The sequence below is a fragment of the Pan troglodytes genome, chromosome 10 (assembly GCF_028858775.2).
Source record: "Pan troglodytes isolate AG18354 chromosome 10, NHGRI_mPanTro3-v2.0_pri, whole genome shotgun sequence".
In the NCBI taxonomy this organism is placed as follows: Eukaryota; Metazoa; Chordata; class Mammalia; order Primates; family Hominidae; genus Pan; species Pan troglodytes.
The window spans coordinates 74225048-74246246 of record NC_072408.2 but is presented as its reverse complement, the minus strand read 5'-3'; the positions used below and the strand labels follow the sequence as shown (position 1 = coordinate 74246246).

The following is a 21199-nucleotide window of genomic DNA, read 5'->3' as shown; positions in this document are numbered from 1 at the left end:
CCTTACCCTCCAATTCCCAAAGTGGTGAGACAGAGGGAGAACCCAGGTAAACATTGTACACACAGTGAATTTGGGCTGCAGTTAGAAAGTCCTGAGTTTAGGAAATCCCAATCTTTTAAATGGGCTTCAAAAAAATCTGCCCAAACTTTGCCCCAAAGGGAGACATTTTCTTATCATCATGGACAACAAGCTACCTGCCCTCTGTCCTTGAGAGAGACACTATTTATATCTTCCAAGGTCATTTACTGTTCCAACATCCTTGAAAATATAGTCCAGAAAAAATGCTCTCAGTGTCCCTGCTAACAAGAAAAGCAGAAATGTAGGGATCCATGGAGAATTGTCTACCAACAATATTTACCCTTATTTCTAGAATATCTTGGCTTCTGGTAGATTTTTCTCATGGATACACCATTTCATTGACCAGTCTAATTGGTCTGACTAACAGAGAATGGAGCCAAGTCCGTTTAATGTGTCTTAAGCACCATTTAATTCAGGAGACTATCAACAAGAATCCAAGTAGCAGGATGAGGCCAACCCTCAATAGTGACCCTTGGGGTTCCTCAACTGTGGTAGAAATCCACCGCATACATAGCATGTAGCTGAGCTTCCCTCAGCATCACTCCTGGGGAGCTCTGGGGGAAAGGGGAATAGATGCAGAGATGAATCTCCTGCTGTCTGCTCTCCCCATACTTCTTGATATGTGTCCTTTTGCTGATCAACACCAATATCTTAGAATGCTTTAAGCAATGGTAAATTGTTTTATATTGAATGAAGTAGCTTTACTATTGCCCCATCAAGAGAAGTAAATTCAAATTTAAACAAAACTCAAATTTCCGAATGAAAATAGAAATAACAAAGAGTTTTATTCAAAATTAGATTTGTATTTACCAAAGAGAAGGCATTAGGAGACATGAAGAAGATTGTTTCAGCAAAATTTAAAGAGGGAGAAAAAATATGATTTTGGAGACCAGAGACTGGTGGTGAGAGGAAGTGAGGCTTCAGACTCGTGAGATGATGAAATCATGCAGGATAAAACAAGAGCCTTTAGAGAGCAATATAAATTGGATAGGTATCAGTGTACAACCATTACCTTCAATATTGTGTTGACTGCTAAGAATTTAACAAACAACACTTTGAAAGCCAAGGTTAGGAAAGCCATGTATGCTTATATTTACCAAGCACTTGAGAAATAATGGGAAAATACAATTCTAGTATGCAAATAAGGAATGGAGATATAACAACAGTATCTCTGCTGGAAATAAACACAAAAGTATTCTTTTCACTTGACAAAGAAAAAGTTACGTATGAATGGTGCTGCGTTATGCACAGTCTATGCTTATAAAACAATTTTAAACAAATTATTATCTTTACCTGAAGGTGGTGGAATCATATATCCTGCATGCCCCTGACTCACCACATTTCAAAGTTCCCCAGTGTAAACATGTGGAATCCATTAAAGCGCCAAAATATATAGGTGCAGGAATGCCAGCTATAATTAACAGGGAAAGAAAAATCTATCAACAAGAATTAAGATACTTGATTTATTCAGAAATATTTCAATTTATTTGTACTGCAAAGTTTATCAAAACATAAATCTAATGGTCTAAATTTTATTTTTAGAAATGATGAGTTACTTTTACTGTAAAGTTTCTAAATTATTAAAAGATAAGTAATCTTATGGTCAAATGCAACATAATTATTAGTAGAGTAAAACAATGAATTAAAGATTCTGAACTTTGTATATTTTCTTAAATGTTTTGGGCCAGTTATATGTACATTTTATTTGGGCAGAGCATTTTCTTTCATTTTATTTTCAAATCTTCAAATAAAGAATAGTATAATTAAGGTCAGACAGGGCCTTTTCAAGTAAAAGAGATTCTCTATCTCTTTGTGTGCTGCATTCTCATATTTATAACGTGCTTTTTACATACAGAAGGGACATTTGCTAGACTGTTTTTCTGAAATAATTACCTTGTTTATCTAGTATTTAATATTGTTCTGCACATGGACACAGGAAGGGGAACATCACACACCAGGGCCTGTTGTGGGGTGGGGGAAGGGGGGAGGGATAGCATTAGGAGATTCACCTAATGTTAAATGATGAGTTAATGGGTGCAGCACACCAACATGGCACATGTATACATATGTAACAAACCTGCACGTTGTGCACATGTACCCTAAAACTTAAAGTATAATAAAAAAAAATAATAATAATATTGTTCTGATAGGATGTGGGAAAAAATAACTATTTTTACCAAATACTCTTGTGCAAAATGTATGTAATCCCACACCAAGGGACTTCTCTTCAGATTTCATACACCTGAAAAGTAAATAAGTTTGTAAATAAAAGAAAAATAAAGATTTAAAACTATCATATTGTCTTGAAAAGGCCAGTTGTAAGCTAGTCACACATAATGAACATTCAAAATTTTACTTTCATGCTCACTTATTGGTTATTCAGGGCTTTATTATCCAGCTGGCAGCCTACACAGGAGCCCATTTCTGGTCACTGGCACTTTACTCATCACTTTTTCTTATTAATACCTATTTTATTGGTCAGGCGCAGTGGCTCACCCCTGTAATCCCAGCACATTGGGAGGCCAAGGCAGACGGATCACCTGAGGTCAGGAGTTCGAGACCAGCCTGGTCAACATGGTGAAACCCTGTCTCTACTAAAAATACAAAAAATTAGCTGGGTGTGGTGGTGGGTGCCTGTAATCCCAGCTACCTGGGAGGCTGAGGCAGGAGAATCACTTGAACCTGGGAGGCAGAGGTTGCAATGAGCTGAAATTGCGCCACTGCACTCCAGCCTGGGTGATAGAGCTACACTCCATCTCAAAAAAAAAAAATTGTTTTTAATAACACAGAAACTAGATACACTAAAAATCTGCAGTAAGAATAACAATAAATAAATTTTATATAGTTCTTACTAAGATTAGAAAAGAACAAGAATACTCACTATCACAACTACAGTTAAATAAATCTTGGAGGTTTTAATTTATGCTATAAGAGAATTTTAGAAGTCTCAGATGTGTAAGGTTTGGAAGTGAAAAGACAAAACTTGTCATATTTGCACATTGAAAAACCTACATAGAAAACCTAACAAAATCAACAAATTATGAGAACAAATAAGAAAGGATGCTGTATAAAAAGTAAATTTTTAAAAACAGCAGCGTTCCTCTAAACCAGCAATAACCAACTAGAAAATATAAGAGAAAACAGTACCACACATATACATATATACCTATCTTTACTTATGCGTAGAGATGATAGAGATAGAGATAAATATGGACACACACACACACACACACACACACACACACACACACACACACAGACCTATCTGTCCAAAATAGTGCAATAATTTATATTTATAAGGGAGGGGTAGAGCAAGGAGCTAAATAGAAGTCTCCACCAATCATCCCTCCTGAAAGAACACCAAATTTAACAACTATCTACATACAAAAAAAAAAAAAAAAAACCTTTGTAAGAATGAAAAATCAGGTGAGCACTCACAATACCTGGTTTTAACTTCATATCACAGAAAGAGGCACTGAAGAGAGCAGGAAAAATGGTCTTGAATTGCCAACGCCAGCCCTCCCATCCCCCAGCAGTGGCCTCATGGCATGGAGAAGGAATCTGAGCACTTGGGAGAGGGAGAATGCAGTGATTCTGAGACTTTATTAAATCCTGTGCTGCCCTGTCACAGTGGAAAGCAAAACCAAGCTAAACTCAGCTGATTCTTACCCATGGAGGGAGCATTTAGACTAGCTATCACCAGAAAGTAATCACCCAGCCCCACAGTTAGAACTTGAGTTCCAGCAAGCCTCGCCACCATGGGCAAACGTGCTCTCCCTAAATAAACTTGAAAGGCAGTCTAGGTTGCAAGGACTACAACTCCTAGGCAAGTTCTAGTGCTGAGCTGGGCTCAGAGCCAATGGACTTGGGAGTCACTTCCCTACTGAGACACCAGCCAGGGAAGCTAAGGAAGTGCTTGTGCCACCCTTCACCCAAGCCCAGGCAGCACAGCTTGTGGCTCCAAAAGAGATTCCTTCCTTCCACTTGAGGAGAGGGGAGAAATGAGTAAAGAGGACTTTGTCTTGCATCTGTGATACCAGCTCAGCCACAGTAGGATAGGGCACTGGTAAGGGTCATGAGGTGCCCATTCCAGGCCCTAGCTCCTGGCTGGCATTTCTAGACATACCCTGGATCAGAAGGGAACCTGCTGTCTTGAAGAGAAGGACTCAGTACTGGCAGGATACATCACATGCTGGCTAAAGAGCCCTTGGGGCCTGAATAACCAACAGCTATACGCAGGTAGTATGTTATGGGCCCCAGGTGAGACTCAGGTGTGCTGTATTGAGGTGAGACTCAGCACATTCAGAGCTGTGGCAGCTGTGGGGAGAGACTCTTTCTGTTTGAGAAAAGCACAGGCACAGGAAGCAAAGGGAATTCTGTCTTGCATCTTAGGTAACAGCTCAGCGACAATGCGGTAGAGCAGCGGTTCCCAAACATTTTGCACCAGGGACTGGTTTCATGGAACACAATTTTTCCACTGACCAGGCAGCAGTTGGGGATGATTTTGGATGAAAATGTTCCACCTCAGATCATCAGGCATTAGTTAGATCTCCATAAGGAGTGAGCAGCCTAGATCCCTCACATGTGCAGTTCACAATAGGGTTCACGCTCCTATGAGAATCTAATGCTACAGCTGATCTGACAGGAGGCAGAACTCAGGGGGTAATGCTCGCTGCTCCCTCCTGCTGTGAGGCCAGATTCCTACCAGGCCAGGGTCTGGTAATATTCTGTGGCCCAGTGTGGGTAGGGACCCCAGGGGTAGAGCATCAAGCATGTTTTTGCAGTTCCAGATTCTGGGCCTTGGGTCTTGGATGGCATTTCTGAACCTGCCCTCCTGGGCCAGAGGAGAGCTAACTGCCCCCTGAAGGGTGAGTCCTGGCCTAGCAGCATTCACAGGCTGGCTAAAGAACTCTTGTGCCTTAAGTAAACATCAGTGGTGGCCTGGCAGTATTCCCTGTGGGCCTGTGGTGGTGGTGGTGGCCATGGGGTGGGGCTCCTCTGACTTTGGAAAGGGGAGAGAAGAGTAAAAAGGTGTTTCTCATAGTCTGAGTGCCACCTCAGCCACACTAGCATAGAACATAAGGTAGATTTGTATGATTTTTTACCCATCCCAGGCTCCTGGATGGCATCTCTGGGCCTTCCTGGGGACTGGGAAAATTCACAGCTCTGAAGGGAAAGACAAAAACATGGCTGGATTACCACTGGATGATTGTAGAGTTGGGTCTTGAACAAACATAGGTGGCAGCCAGGTAGAGGTAACAGTGGGCCTTGGGTGAGACTAGTGCTGTGCTGGATTCCAATCTAACCCAGCACAGTCCCAGTGGTGGTGGCCACAGGGGTGCATCACCCTACCCCCAGTTCCGGGCAACTTAGCACAGAGAGACTCCACTTGTTTGGGAGAAATTAAGGCAAAAGAACAAGAATCTCTGCCTGGTAATCCAGAGAATTCTTTTGGATCTTATCCAAGACCTCCAAAGTGGTAACTCTGTGAGTCTACATGAACCACAGCATTATTGGGCTTGCGGGCCCAAGTCCTTTTGAATACCTGGAAAGCCTGCTCAAGAAGGATGGCACAAACAAACCCAGACTGTGAAGACTACAATAAATGCCTAACTCTTCAATGCCCAGACATCAACAAACATTGACAAGCATAAAGAACATACAGGAAAACATGACCTCACCAAAGGAACTAAACAAGGCAGCAGGGACCAATCCTGGAGAAAGAGAGATATGTGACTTTTCAGATGGAGAATTCAAAATGGCTATTTTGAGGAAACTCAAAGAAATTCAAGATAATACAGAGAAAAAATGCAGAACACTATTAGATGAATTTTACAAAGAGGTTGACATAAATAAAAAGAATCAAGCAGAAATTCTACAGTTTAAAAAATGCAATGACATACTAAAGAATGCCTCAGAATCTCTTAATAGCAGAATTTATCAAGCAGAAGAAAGATTTAGTGAGCTTGAAGATAGGCTATTTGAAAATACACAGTAAGGGATACAAAAGAAAAAAAGAATAAAAAAAAGTGAAGTGCACCTACACGATCTACAAAATAGTCTCTAAAGGGCAAATCTAAGAGCTATTTGCCTTAAAGAAAAGGTAGAGAAAGAGATAAGAGTAGAAAGATTATTCAAAGGGATAATAGCAGAGAACTTCCCAAACCTACAGAAAGGTATTGATTCCAAGTGCAAGGTTATAGAATACCAAGCAGATTTAACCCAAAGATTACCTCAAGGAATTCAATAAACCCCCCAAGGTCATGTATAAATAAACAATTCTAAAAGCAGCAAGAGAAACGAAGTGACTAACATACAATGGAACGCCAATACAACTGGCAGCAGACTTTTCGGTGGAAACCTTACAGGCCAAGAGAGAGTGGCATGACATATTTAAAGTGCTGAAGGAAAAAAACTTTTACCTTTATATCTGGTGAAAATATCCTCCAAACATAAAGAAGAAATAAAGATTTTCCCAGACAAGCAAACACTGAGGGATTTCATCAATACCAGCCCATGCTATAAGAAATGCTAAAGGGAGTACTTCAATCAGAAAGGAAAGGATGTTGATGAGCAATGAGAATTCATCTGAAGGTACAAAGATCACTGGAAATAGTAAGTAAGCAGAAAAATGCAGAATATTATAACACTGTAACTGTGATGTATAAACTACTCTTAACTAGGAAGACTAAAAGATGAACCAATCAAAAATATTAACAACTTTTCAAGACATAGACAGTAAAATAAAATGGAAATAGAAATAACAAAATGTTAAAAATTAGGAGGACAAAGTTAAAATGTAGAGTTTTTTTTTTTAGTTTTCTTTTTGCTTATTAGTTTCTTTATGCAAGCAATTTTAACATATTATCACCTAAAAAAATGGGCTATAAGATAGCATTTGCAAGCCTCATGGTAACCTCAAATCAAAAAACATACAATGGATACACAAAAAATAAAAAAGCAAGAAATTAAAGCATACCACTAGAGATAATCACCTTCACTGAAAGGAAGAAAAAAAGGAACAAGAGAAAACCAGAAAACAAATAACAAAATGGCAGCAGTAAGACCTTTCTTACAAATAAGATGATTTAATGTAAATAGACTAAGCTCTCCAATACAATGACATAAAGTAGCTGAATGGATTTAAAAAAAAATACCCAATAATCTGTTGTCTACTAGAAACACATGTCACTCATAAAGACAGACACAGAAAATAAAGGGATGAAAAAGATATTCCATGCCAATAGAAACCAAAAAAGAGCAGGAGTAGCATTACTTATATCAGACAAAATAGATTTTAAGAAAAAAACTGTAAGAAGAGATGAAGAAGATCATTATATAAGGATAAAAGGATTAATTAAGCAAGAGGACATAAAAGTTATAAATATGTATTCACCCAACATTGAAGCACCCAGATATATAAAGCAAATATTATTATAGCTAAAGAGAGAGATAGAGCCTAATACAATAATAGCTGAAGAATTCAACACCTCACTTTCAGCATTGGACAGATCTTCCAGACCAAAAAAAAAAAATCAACAAAGAAACATTGTATTTCATCCAAATTATAAACCAAATGAACCTAACAAATACTTACAGAACATTTTATCCAATGGCTACAGAATACAAATATGAATCCAGCACATGGATCATTCTCAAGGATAGACCATATGTTAGCTCACAAAACAAGTCTTAAAACATCCAAAAAAAATTGAAATAATATCAAGTATCTTCTCTGACCATAAGGAAATAAAACTACAAATCAATAACAAGAGGAAATTTGAAAACTATACAAATACGTGGAAATTGAGCAATATGCTCCTGAATGACCAGTGGGTCGATGAGAAAATTAAGAAGAAAATTTAAAAATTTCTTAAAACAAATAATAACAGAAACACAACATACCAAAACTCATGGGATACAGTGAAAGCAGTACTAAGAAGGAAGTTTATAACTATAAATGCCTACATCAAAAAAGAAGAAAAACTTCAAATAAACAACCCAATGGGCCAGGCGTGGTGGCTCACACTTGTAATCCCAGCACTTTGGGAGGCTGAGGTGGGTGGATCACAAGGTCAGGAGATCAAGACCATCTTGGCCAACATGGTGAAATCCCGTCTCTACTAAAAATACAAAAATTAGCTGGGTGTGGTGGTGTGAGACTGTAGTCCCAACTTCTCAGGAGGCTGAGGCAGAAGAATTGCTTAAACCCATGAGGCAGAGGTTGCAGTGAGCCAAGATCGCGCCACTGCACTCCAACTTGAGCGACAGAGTGAGACTCCGTCTCAAAAAAAAAAAAAAGAAAAGAAAAAAAACCAATAATGCATATTAAAGAATTAGAAAAGCAAGAGCAAACCAAACACAAAATTAGTAGAAGAAAAGAAATAATAAAGATCGGAGTAGAAATAAATGAAATTGAAATGAAGAAAACAATACAAAAGATCAACAAAACAAAAGAAATAGTTATTTGAAAAGAAAAACAAAACTGATGACCCTTTAGCCAAAATAACTAGGAAAAAAGAGAGAAGACTCAAATAAATAAAATCATATATGAAAAAGAAAACATTACAACTGATACCACAGACATCCAAAGGATTTTAAGACATAATTGTTAAACTATGTTAAACTCAAGGCTATTATGAACAACTATATGCCAATAACTTGGAAAACCTAGAAGAAATGGATGAAATCCTAGACACATACAACCCATCAAGATTAAACTATGAAGAAATCCAAAACCTGAACAGATCAATAAAAAATAATGAGATTGAAGCTGTAATAAAAAGTCTCCAGCAAAGAAATGACCCAATGGCTTCACTGCCTAATTCTACCAAACATTTAAAAAGGAAATAATATCAATATACTCAAACTATTCTGAAAAACAGAAGAGGAGAGAAGCCTTCCAAACTCATTCTATGAGGCCAGTATTATCCTGATACCAAAACCAGAAAAAGACACATAAGAAAAAAAAAAAAAAAAAAAGGAAAACTAAAGGCTAATATCACTGATGAATACTGATGCAAAAATCCTCAACAAAATACTATCAAACCAAATTCAACAACACATTAAGAAGATCATTCATCATGACCAAATGGGATTTATCCCAGAGATGCAAGAATAGTTCAACATATGCAAATCAATCTATATGATACATCATACCAAAAGAACAAACGAATAAAACCATATGATCATTTCAGTTAATGTGGAAAAAAATTTGATAAGATTCAGCATCGCTTTATGGTAAAAAAAAAAAAAAAAACTCTCAAAAAACTGGATATAAAAGGAACATGGCTCAACATAATAAAGGCCATATATGAGAGACCTATAGTAAGTATCATACTGAGTGGGGAAAAACTGAAAGCCCTTCTTCTGTAATCTGGGACATAACAAGGATGCCCACTTTCACCATTGTTATTCAAGATACTGCTAGAAGTCTGAGCTAGAGCAATCAGACAAGAAATATAAACAAAGAGCATCCAAACTTGAAATTAAGAAGTCAAATTATCATTGTTCGTAGATGATATGATCTTCTATTTTGAAAAGCCTAAAGACTCCACCAAAAAGCCATTCAAAATGATAAACAAATTCAGTAAAGTTGCAGGATACAAAATCAACATAAAAAATCAGTAGTGTTTGTATATGCCAACAGCAAACAGTCTAAAAAAAAGTAATTCTATTTACAATAGCTACAAATGCAATAAAATCACTAAGAATTACCTTAAAGAAGTGAAAGATCTCTACAATAAAAACTGTAAAACATTGGTGCAAGAAATTGAAGAGGATACAAATAAATGAAAATATATTATATGCTCATAAATTGAAAGAAACAATATTGCTAAAACCAAACAAAGGAATCTGCAATCTACAGATTTGATGCTATTTCTATCAATAAACCAATGACATTCCCCACAGAAATAGAAAAGGTAATCCTAATATGGAACCACGAAAGATCCAGGATAGCCAAAGCTATCCAAAGCAAAAAGAACAAAACTGGAGGAATCACATTACTTGACTTCAATTTATATCACAGACCTATAGTAACCAAAACAGCATGGTACTGGCATAAAACAGACACATAGACCAATGGAGCAGAATAGAGAACTCTGAAAAAAAAATCCATTCATCTACGGTGAACTCATTTTTGACAAAGATGCCAAGAATGTACATTGGGGAAAAGACAGTCTCTTCAATAAATGGTGCAGGGAAAATGGAATATCCATAAGCAGAAGAGTGAAACCAGACCCATATTTCTTGCCATATTCAAAAATCAATCAAAATCAATGAAAGACTTAAATCTAAGACCTCCAACTATCAAACTACTGCAAGAAAACATTCAGGAAACTCTCCAGGACATTGGACTGAACAAAGATTTCTTGAGTAATACACCACAGGCACAGGTAACTAATGAAAAGAAAATGGATAAATGGGATCACATCAAGTTAAGAAGCTTCTGCACAGCAAAGGAAACAACAAGATGAAGAGACAACTCACAGAATGAGAGAAATTATTTGCAAGCTACCCATCTGACAAGGGATTAATAACCAGAATATGTAAGGAGCTCAAACAACTCTATAGAAAAAAATCTAATAATCCAATTAACAAATGAGCAAAATTTGAGACATTTCTCAGAAGAATAAATACAAATGGCAATTTTATGAAAAGGTGCTCAGCATCAATGATCAAGAGAGGAATGCAAATCAAAACTGCAATGAGATATCATCTCACCCCAGCTAAAATGACTTTTATACAAAAACAGGCAATAACAAATACTGGTGAGGATGTGGAGTAAAGGGAACCCTCCTACACTGTTGGTAGGAATGTAAATTAGTACAACTACTATGCAGAACAGTTTGGAGGTTCCTCAAAAAACTCAAAATAGAGCTACCATATGATCCAGCAATCCCACTTCTAGGTATTAATATATACCCAAAAGAAAGGAAGTCAGTGTATCGAAGAGATATCTGCACTCCCATGTTTATTGCAGCACTATTCACAATAGTCAAGATTTGGAAGCAACCTAAGTGTCCAACAATAGATGAATGGATAAAGAAAATGTGGTACATATACATGATGGAGTAATATTCAGCCATAAAAAAAGAATGAGACCCTTTAATTTGCAACAACATGAATGGAACTGGAGGTCATAACGTTAAGTAAAGTAGGGCAGGCACCAAAAGACAAACTTTGCATGTCCTCACTTACTTGTGGGAGCTAAAAATGAGAATAGGCTGGGCACGATAGCTCATGCCTGTAATCCCAGCACTTTGGGAGGCCAAAGCAGATGGATCATCTGAGATCAGGACTTCAAGACCAGCCGGGCCAACATAATAAAACACTGTTTCTACTAAAAATACAAAAATTAGCGGGTGTGGTGGTGCATGCCTGTAGTCCCCGCTACTCAGGAGGCTGAAGCAGGAGGATCGCTTGAGCCAGGGAGGCGGAGGTTGCAGTGAGCCAAGATTGTGCCACTGCACTCCAGCCTGGACAACAGAGTGAGACTCCATCTGAGAAAAAAAAGAAAAAATGAAAACAATTGAACTCATGGAGATAGAGAGCAGAAGGTTGTTACCAGAGACTGGAAAGGGTAGCCTGGGTGTGGTGGGGAAGTAGAGATAGTTAATAGGTACGAAAAAATGGAAAGAATGAATTAAACCTACTATTTGATAGTGTATCAGAGTGACTATGGTGGAAAATAATTTACTTGTACATTTTAAAATAACTAAAAGAGTATAAATGAATTGCTTGTAACACAAAGGATAAATGCTTGAGGGAATGGATACCCCATCTACCCTAATATGGTTATTACACACTGCATGCCTGTATCAGAATATCTCACCTAACCCATAAATATATACACCTACTATATACCCATAAAAATTTAAAATTAAAAAAACTATATTTATATATGATTATATAATTTTTTTAATCTAATTTTTACTTCTGATTTATTTTATGTATAATTTTAATTATATGCTATGTAATTATAATCTAGATATAAAATTTATATTTGTATATGGGAATATGATACACATATATACATATACATACAAAATACCATGTACAATCACATTGATAATCACAATTATTTACAAGCAATACAAATATAAATTTAAATATATTTAAAATCAATACAAATATAAAAGTTTAAAATCACATATACATATTCATATCTCTATATATTTGCAATCACAAATATTTACATGTGGATGGATATATATGTATATTGTACATTTGTGATGGTAATGGTACCATTATGTGTGTGTGTGTGTGTGTGTGTGTGTGTGTGTATGGCATCACTAGAAATATATTTGGTCTTTGTCCCTAGCTCCTGACACGTGTCCTTGGAGTTCTTGGAATTCCTTTGGAACGTCCTGAGTGATAGGAATGTATTTTGTCATTCTTAAGGAGATTGTTTTGATCACACCTGAGTCTATAGTAATGAGACGACAGGGTGGGCTCCCAGACTGAGGTTGGGACTGGTCACCAGAAAGTTATTAGACGATTGGAATTCTCAGCCCCATACTCAGACCTCCAGGAGAATGGAGTGGGATGTGTGTGCTGAAGATCAAGCTCCCTAAAAGCTCTTGAACTAGGAGATTTGATGAGCTTCTGAGTTGGTAAACATATCCACATGCCAGGAGAGTGGCACACCCCAACTCCACCCTGGTTTCCATTTGTGTCTTTTATAATAACCTTCATAATAAACCAGTAAATGTAAGAAAAGTGTTTCTTCCCTGAGTTCTGTGAACCATTCTAGAAAATGGAGGCATCAACCTTAATGCATAGTTTGTCAGTCAGAAGCCCAGGGTAAAAAAAAAAAAAGCAGCCCAGGGTGTCTGGACTTGTGATTTTGTGATTGACATCTAAAGTGGGGGCAGTCTTGTAGGACTGAACCATTTAACCTTTGCCATCTGATGCAAAGTCTATGCAGATAGCACCAGAATTGCATGGAACAGTAGAACACCCAGTTGGTGTTGCAGAACTGAACAGTGTAGGAAAATAATACACACATCTGGCTATCAGAAGTGTTCTGTTTGAATAGAGAAACCATTCGTTTTTCTCGGTGTGTGTGTGTGTATGTATGCGTGTGTGTATGTATCTGTGTGGCTGTATGTACATGTGTGTGTGCATATAGAGACATGTATATGTATATATATGTGCATATATAATTTATATATTTATATATAGTACTTAAGAAGAAATCTAATGGCACATCACCTTTATGAAAAATTTTTAAGACCTTTAAGGATACAAAGGAATATTTAAGCAAATGAGAGGATATTACATGTTCAAAAATATTTGATGTCAGATTTTCTCCAAGTAATCTATGGAATCTACACAAACTCAGTCAAAATTCTTATGAAGATATAAAGATCCACAGACAGCAAAATCAGTTTGAGAATGAAAGAATAAAGGAAAAGTGAAGATGGCAGGTGGGTGAGGAAAAGTTACCATATGAGATATTAACATTTGCAAGGCCAAAGTAATTAAATCAAGGTGACGCTGGTATGAGAACAGGCAAATAAATCTGTGGAGCAGAATAAGGATGAAAAATAGACTCATGTTATATAAAAACTTGAGATGGTGGCACCACAAATCAAAGGAAAAAGGACGTATTATATACGCTATGATTTTGGAAAACAACTTTATTATTTGGAGAAAAATAACACTGGATATCTATGTCCCTTAAACCACATATAAAAATAGATTTGAGATGGCTTAAAAAACTATGCAAAAGGTAAAGCTGGAAAGCTAGGGGGGAATAAAATTTAAGGGAATATTTTAATAAGTTAGAAATGTGGAAGCAATTTTAAAAATGTGACCTCTCTTCCAAATACACAAACACTAAGATAACTTGTTAGATTTTAGTACAACAAAATTTAGGATTTCATTTCATAAATGGCACTGTAAAAGTTAAAAGAAAGAAGACAGACTAAGTGAAGATAATTGTATCATATAAACAGTATTACATTAATATCTGTAGTTTACATAGTAATCATCAAATTCATCAAGAAAAACATAGGATGCAGGAAATATAATGAGTAAAATGGGTAAAATAAATTGAATAAGCATCATGAATAACTTTTAGCTACAAAGTTATTTGAAGAGATGCTTAAGCTCAGTATATCAGGACATCACATATTGACACGTCAATGAGCTATCATTAGTATTTTACACCCCTTGGATTAGTCAACATCACAAAGTTAGATAATTCCAACTCTCATGCAGTGATGATATAAAAATTACTCTAAATAGGACTGGTGAATTTATCTATGCATCTACCTTATGAATCAGAACAAGACTTAATACCACACCACCATTGGTGTGAATATAAAAACATATGCACACAAAAAATTTTAATATTTTACAAAGGAAATACATATTTATGACATCTATCTCTCATACTTAAGTGAGCAGCTATGGTGACTGGAAGTAGGGAATTGAATAGAAATAAATAAATAAATAAATAAATAAATGAAGTAAAATAAGAGAGAATCCTTGCACTGGCCTATGATGATAATGTGTTATGACTTGAGCATTGTGATTAACTTAACTCTACTTTCGAGCTCCAAAAGAAGAAGAAAAAGAGAGAAAAAATGCAAACTATGTTCAGGATTGTTTACTAGGCACAAAGACTGGTGTAGTTGAAAGAAGATTTATTTAATATACCTAAATTTGAAAACTAGCTCTGCAATTTCCTAGTTTTAGAAAGTCTTTCAGCATTGATGTCTCACAGTAGCCTTGTAAGAGAGCCAAGTATTTATTATTATGCCCATTATTATTAAAGAAAAATGGAGCTCAGAAAGATCAAGTGACCTTAGCGAGATGGGGGCTTCTGACAGCTTTGCACTGCTGTCCTATAGGTTGAACCCTAGGAAATGGCTGCTAGGCACCCACTCTTTACCTATCAAAATGGCCATTTTATACGGCCTACCCTAAGATATAAATGTGTCTCTTTTGTCACAAAATGAGCGGTCCACTCATTTAACTCTAAGAAATAAGGAAGAAAAATAGTGAGGAATAGGAGTGAAATGCCAGCAGATGAACATGTGCATTGCTAACTTTAAAATTTTGTGAAATTCAACAATGCTTAATACAAAACCCTTAATAAATGGTACGTTAGAGCACTGAGTTCTTAGATACTGAGTCCTGAGTGACTTTCTTAGAACAAGCTACCTTAATAAATGACCCCAAAAAAATCTAAATAAAGAAAATAATTTTGTACCTCAAGAGAACCATGTATCCAGGTATGGCAGCCAAAGAATAAATGAAACTGCTCATCGCCGACAAGATTAGGAAGTACTGGAGCATCAAGGAACAGTCACGTCCTTTGTCGCACAGCCCAAGAACTGCAGATGAATTTCCTGATGTTTGAATACAGCTGCAATTTTGGAACACCTGCCAAAAAAGAACATATTATACTAATAAATAAAAATCTTGAACACAAATTTTAAACATTTTCTACACAGCCAGTTGGATCAAGATGGAGACTGCTTGTTCCCTTTACTCCATCTCCATTATGATGTCTCTCAAGATTACAGCATATAACAAAACTGGAAGGGTGATTTCAGAAAAACGGTATATTTTTCTAAATATGAATAGTAAATTTGTAATAACTAATAAGTTACCCTAAAGACACACTTTTTTATTATTTTATTTATTTATTTATTTTTTTGAAACAGAAGCTCACCCTGTCGCCCAGGCTGGAGTGCAGTGGTGCGATCTCGGCTCACTGCAACCTCTGCCTCCCAGGTTCAAGTGATTCTCCTGCCCCAGCCTCTGGGGTAGCTGGGACTACAGGCGCCTGCCACCATTCCCAGCTACATTTTGTATTTTTAGCAGAGATGGATTTCACCATGTTGGCCAACTGGTCTTGAACTCCTGACCTCAGATGATCCACCGGTCTCTGCCTTCCAAAGTGCTGGGATTCCTAGGTGTGAGACACTGCGCCCAGCTAATACACTTTTTAAAACAGTGTTTTGATACAACACTACATTGGACAAACAAAATCTGTTTCAGAGTGCTCAACTGAAATATTTAGATGCTTACAAATAAACAAAGCTTTGCTTCAAAAGAAATAGTTTATTTCAGCAGGGCGCAGTGGCTTACGCCTGTAATCCCAGCACTTTGGGGGGCCAAGGCAGGCGGATCACAAGGTCAGGAGTTCGAGACCAGCCTGACCAACATGGTGAAATCCCGTCTCTACTAAAAATACAAAAATTACCCGGGCATGGTGGCGTGTGCCTGTAATCCTAGCTACTCAGGAGGCTGAGGCAGGAGAATCGCTTGAACCTGGGAGGTGGAGGTTGCAGTGAGCCGAGATCATGCCACTGCACTCCAGCCTAGGCGACAGAGTGAGACTCCATCTCAAAAAAAAGAAAAGAAAAGAAAAGAAATAGTTTCTTTCAAAAAAAGAATTGTCAACCTTTTTTGAATTGTTACATGTTTCCAGGTCTTAATAAGAATCAAAATTTATAGTTTACTTTGATCACCAACAAATATCATATTAAGATTACAATTGTTGTTATATTATATTGCGATATCTTAGAGGCGAGAGAACATTCCTAATTCTAAATTCTCAAAGAACTGTCAGAATGTGAAAAACACAGAAAGCACATCCATACATATACACAGAAAAAAAAATATATATATATGTATATAGCAAAGCAATTAGCTGGACAATTGAAATCAAAACCACCAACTTTATTTCAATGATAAAATTTTTTTAGTCCAGAGTATTTACAACCCAAATTATTTGAGTAATAATATAAACTTCTTGGAAATTTCAGATCACTGTTCAGATGCTATGGAGGTTTCACATAAGATCTGGGAAATAAAAGGTAATCAAGTGATCATCATAGAGTTATTTTTCCACATACAAAAAAAGTAATTTGGTTTTGAGGAAACACTAATTTTACTTTTATTAAATATAGGCCCAGTTCATAGTTGGGAAGTACCAATGCAACTCAAAAAAGTTCTGTCAAGTAGGATGTCTTACCATGTTTATTCCCGTTCCAGTGGATGTCTCACAACCAGCAAGACAAGCTGACAGATATGACAAGCCATTGTTTCCACACACAGGATCCCATATTTTAGATGGACAGTTGCAATCCACATTGCAATCAGCAAAGATGTCATTTTCCACATATAAATCTTGTGGAATTCTGAAGTGATTTAAAATAATGCCATAGATATTAAAAGAGGATTCAATCCTTTTTTTCTTCTTTTCATCTCAATCCCCAGTTAGATTTCCTCTCCTCCCATGAATAGAAAGAGAAATTTTCCAGTCATCAATGTGTGACCTGTTTACTATAGCTTTGGTATAAAAAGAGACCTGCTTTGATGACCACATAGCCACTCTTTCAATGATTTATCTCAGAAGAATATATAGGCAATAAACAAGCATTAATTGAGTGCCTACCATGTGGAGTCATGTTTTCACATACTATTAGATCTCGAAAGATGAAGATGAACTAATCTCTGTGATTCATCCATTAGGTAGCAAATAGCAAGACAGGACTAGCATGAAGATAAAAATCTGAAAGTTCCATTTGTAATATAGATAATACATTTAGCTCCAGAAACATAGGTATTCGAATTAAAGAAATACATTCTACTAATATAAAAAGTGACCAGTGCTTGTAATATGATTGAAAGAGCACTTGCATAGCAGTTTAGAGACTACATTCAGACTAGATCACAGTGCGACTTTCTACACATTCTGTCTGGGAATCATCATCATTGGAGATGGAGGCAATCTTTACAATTTATTCCAATTTTAAAATCCATTTCTATATTGATGTGGTTGAAGAGATTTGAAATGAACTGCTTTTATCATTAAATCTCTCTGAATCTCAATTTAATCTGTAAAGTGGAGATAATAACGCTTATCTTAAATGAAGCTTATGAGTCTCAAATCAAATAGCATATGTAAAATTATATTACAATTTTACATTTGAAATTATTTCAATCTAATAAACCTTGATAATTTTGAAAAAACATTTTAGGATGTTCTTTGTTTCATTTTAACTGATAGCTTGATTGTCAAAATACGCCCTACAGGTGAATTCTTTTAATGTACATCACTATGGAAAACATTTCAGTAAAACCCAGATAACCTTTAAAATACAAAATATGAAACTATTCAATATTTTAGACATAGCAATATAAATGAAATATATGAATTATGTATTAATTAATTTATCATGTATTATGATTTAGTTATGCCAAACTTAAGCCCATTGGGGGAACATATAAAGGCCATTTTGACTGTATAATCAACTCTTAGTTTTACTCAGTTATGGGAGTATAAGATATATGGATAACGTATTTTAATACAACCTGAAACTGTAGGTAGTTTCTTTCATAGGATAATGTCTACTCGGATATCACAAAGACAATCATGCACACACACTCACATGCACATACAATCATAAATTCACTCACCCTGTGATATGTTCCCAACCTCATTAATAAGCCTAGAGCTTGGATAGATTGGCTTTTGATTGACAGATGGAGGAAAGATACAAGAAAAGCATGGATTACTATCATTAACTCCAATAAGAAAATGATCTGATCATGCACTGCCATTGTAAAAAATATCATATTAAGCATTTGTTGAAAGATTCTCACATTCATTAGAAAACAACATACCCTTCATAAGAGGTATTTATTCCAACAACTGAAGAATTTTCACAAGTCATGAGAAAAGATAAAAAATAGAGAAGATACTCAAGTAAGGATAACCAACATCCTATGTGGGCAGCTTGTTTGACAGTAATCTTGAACTTCTTCATAATTAAACCACCAATTATATATCCAATACATATTGGAGGTAAGTTATAAATACCTATAAATGCAAATAAAATATTATTTACAAAATGACTTACCAAAGGAACAAATATGTTATCACTTTTATGTAATATGCCTTATATAAGTAACTATTAGGTCCAACTCATAGTGAAGAAGAATGATTTAATTTTATCCCCACTTAGTTACACATTACCCACAGGGAGATTTTGAAATGCCCCCATAATGGGGAAGTATATTTTGGGAGACTCTTGTTATTATATTATCATTCATTTAACTCATTGCAGTAGCTTGTGAATTTCTTATAGGCAGAGATCATGAAAAAAATCTCTTTTCTTAGGATCCAGGTAGAAGTGGCAAGTCAAAATTGGCCAGTAATTTATTCATTTATTACCCTCTATTCTGTGTAGTGAGAATATATATATACAATTTTTCAGTTACCTATCCTCACTTTGGTTGTGAAGAATTAGACTCCTTTCAAAGTGCTTTTTCTTTTCTTTTTTTAGAGACAGAATCTTGCTTTATTGCCCAGGCTGGAGTGCAGTGATATGATCATAGCTGACTGGAGCCTCAGCCTCCTGGGCTTAAGAGATGCTCCCACCTCAGCCCTCTAAGTAGCTGGGACTACAGGTGCACAACACCACACCTGGCTAATTTAAAAACAAAAATTGCAGAGACAAAGTCTTGCTATGTTGTCCAGGCTGGTCTTGAACTCCTGGCCTCAAGTGATCCTCAGTCCTCAGCATCCCAAAGTGCTGGAATTAAAGGCATGAGCCACCACACCCAGTTCAAGGTACTTTAGAGAGTCACTTTGCTGAGCCTGTTGCTGTCAGGTGTATTTACATTTCATGTCTTGCTGCTACTGGCCAGCACTCTTCCTCTCCGAACCCTTCCCAATAAGTGAAAAAAAAGAATAGAAAAAGGAGAAGATAGCCCTAGGTTCCATCTATACAATGTGAGCATCTGGCTCCCCGAATCATATTATTGAGAGAGCTTGTTAAAAATCCATTCCAGAGCCCCACGCCCTAGAGTCTGATTCAGTGTGTGTGAGGGGGAACCCCAGGTATTTGAAGCTTTCACAAGCACTTTAGGTAGTGTGGATACAAGTAGCCTGGGATACTGACTTTTCAAAACAGTGGAAAGATCCCAGGAAAAACCCAAGTTAGGCTAAAACCACTGAGGTTAGTGTGGTTGCAGGAAAAGCCGAATGTGTGTGGCTGCAGAGACACCTAAAACCACTAGGGGGACCAAAAAATTAAATTAGGAGGAACATAGAATCCTTGAACTGGAACCAAAAAGAGTAAAATTTGGTAGTAAAATGCAGAATCCTATCTGAAAATATGTAATTTTTGCACTCCCAAATATTTGCATTAATATTATGAATTCACATTCTGACTTCAGAGAGAAGAAAATCAAGGAATTTCTGACCTCTTCCCTTCCCTACCCTTTCTTTCTTTCTTTTTGAGATTAGAAGGAAGAAATCCACCAGAGACAAAAAATATCCTAAAAGACTTCAACTTAGGAGTTTGCTACACCCGCCATCACACTGTTCGTGGGGGGAAAAGTGTGCTAGTAAGGCAGAGAAAAACAAACATACCCATTAGAAAGATTGCATCTGAAGATGATATTCCATATTGCTGTTCTAGGTATTTAGGCATGAAGGAGATCATGTTAACGAATGCATTGAACTGTATCACACTTACAAGTATGAAAAGCATATAAATTGGATTGCAGGAAAGACTTTTCATGAATGGTAGAAAATCTGAAATGAAAGAATGACAACTGTGTCAAACGAACTTGGCTTTGCATTTTGTGACTGGCTTTTCCTGAAACATCCACCTCCTCAACAAATTATGTTTTTTACTATTTTGTAATATGTATTGTTTGCTAATTCTTTTTTCCCCTTGAAAGCTGAAGTCATAGCAATGTTTTGGTGGCTTCTGGAAGTCAGTGATGTAGCTGACTGGGTAGGGATCAGAACACAATAGTTTTGCCCTCAATAAGTCACTGTTGAGTCTTAAAGATCAGTAAGCAAAACTACAAAGTGACCAAAATATTGTCTACGTCCACAGCATTTTATTACTAACCTTTTGTTCTTCTATTAATATATTCTTTTTTCTACAGCTCATTAGAATGAAAGATGCTTGTTCTGTAAAGTCTGGAGGAAAATCAAGTTGATAAAGAAGATTTCACACAAATATTTATTTTATCACTCCCTGAACATTTGAAATAAAGATATGTGGGAATTAATGAGATATGAATGTTCTCAAGTATCTGGAATTTTTTTTTTGCTTCTTCAGAACAACAGTTT

At 36.3% G+C, this 21199-nt stretch overlaps 1 protein-coding gene across 14 annotated transcripts in view; it reads right to left on the bottom strand.

Annotated features, from left to right (window-relative positions):
* Positions 1 to 21199, bottom strand: part of SLCO1A2 (solute carrier organic anion transporter family member 1A2) — a 151243-nt gene that overhangs the window by 8450 nt on the left and 121594 nt on the right. For 13 of the 14 annotated variants that reach the window (XM_024347927.3, XM_054664485.2, XM_054664484.2 and 10 more), the window contains 6 exons: positions 20486 to 20650; positions 18733 to 18928; positions 17078 to 17243; positions 15305 to 15477; positions 2256 to 2320; positions 1372 to 1489 (listed from right to left, as the gene is read on the bottom strand). In XM_024347927.3, the coding sequence (XP_024203695.2) occupies positions 1372 to 1489; positions 2256 to 2320; positions 15305 to 15477; positions 17078 to 17243; positions 18733 to 18928; positions 20486 to 20650 (883 nt within the window). The remainder of the gene's footprint in view (positions 1 to 1371; positions 1490 to 2255; positions 2321 to 15304; positions 15478 to 17077; positions 17244 to 18732; positions 18929 to 20485; positions 20651 to 21199) is intronic. The other variant, XM_063785880.1, reaches the window with a different exon arrangement.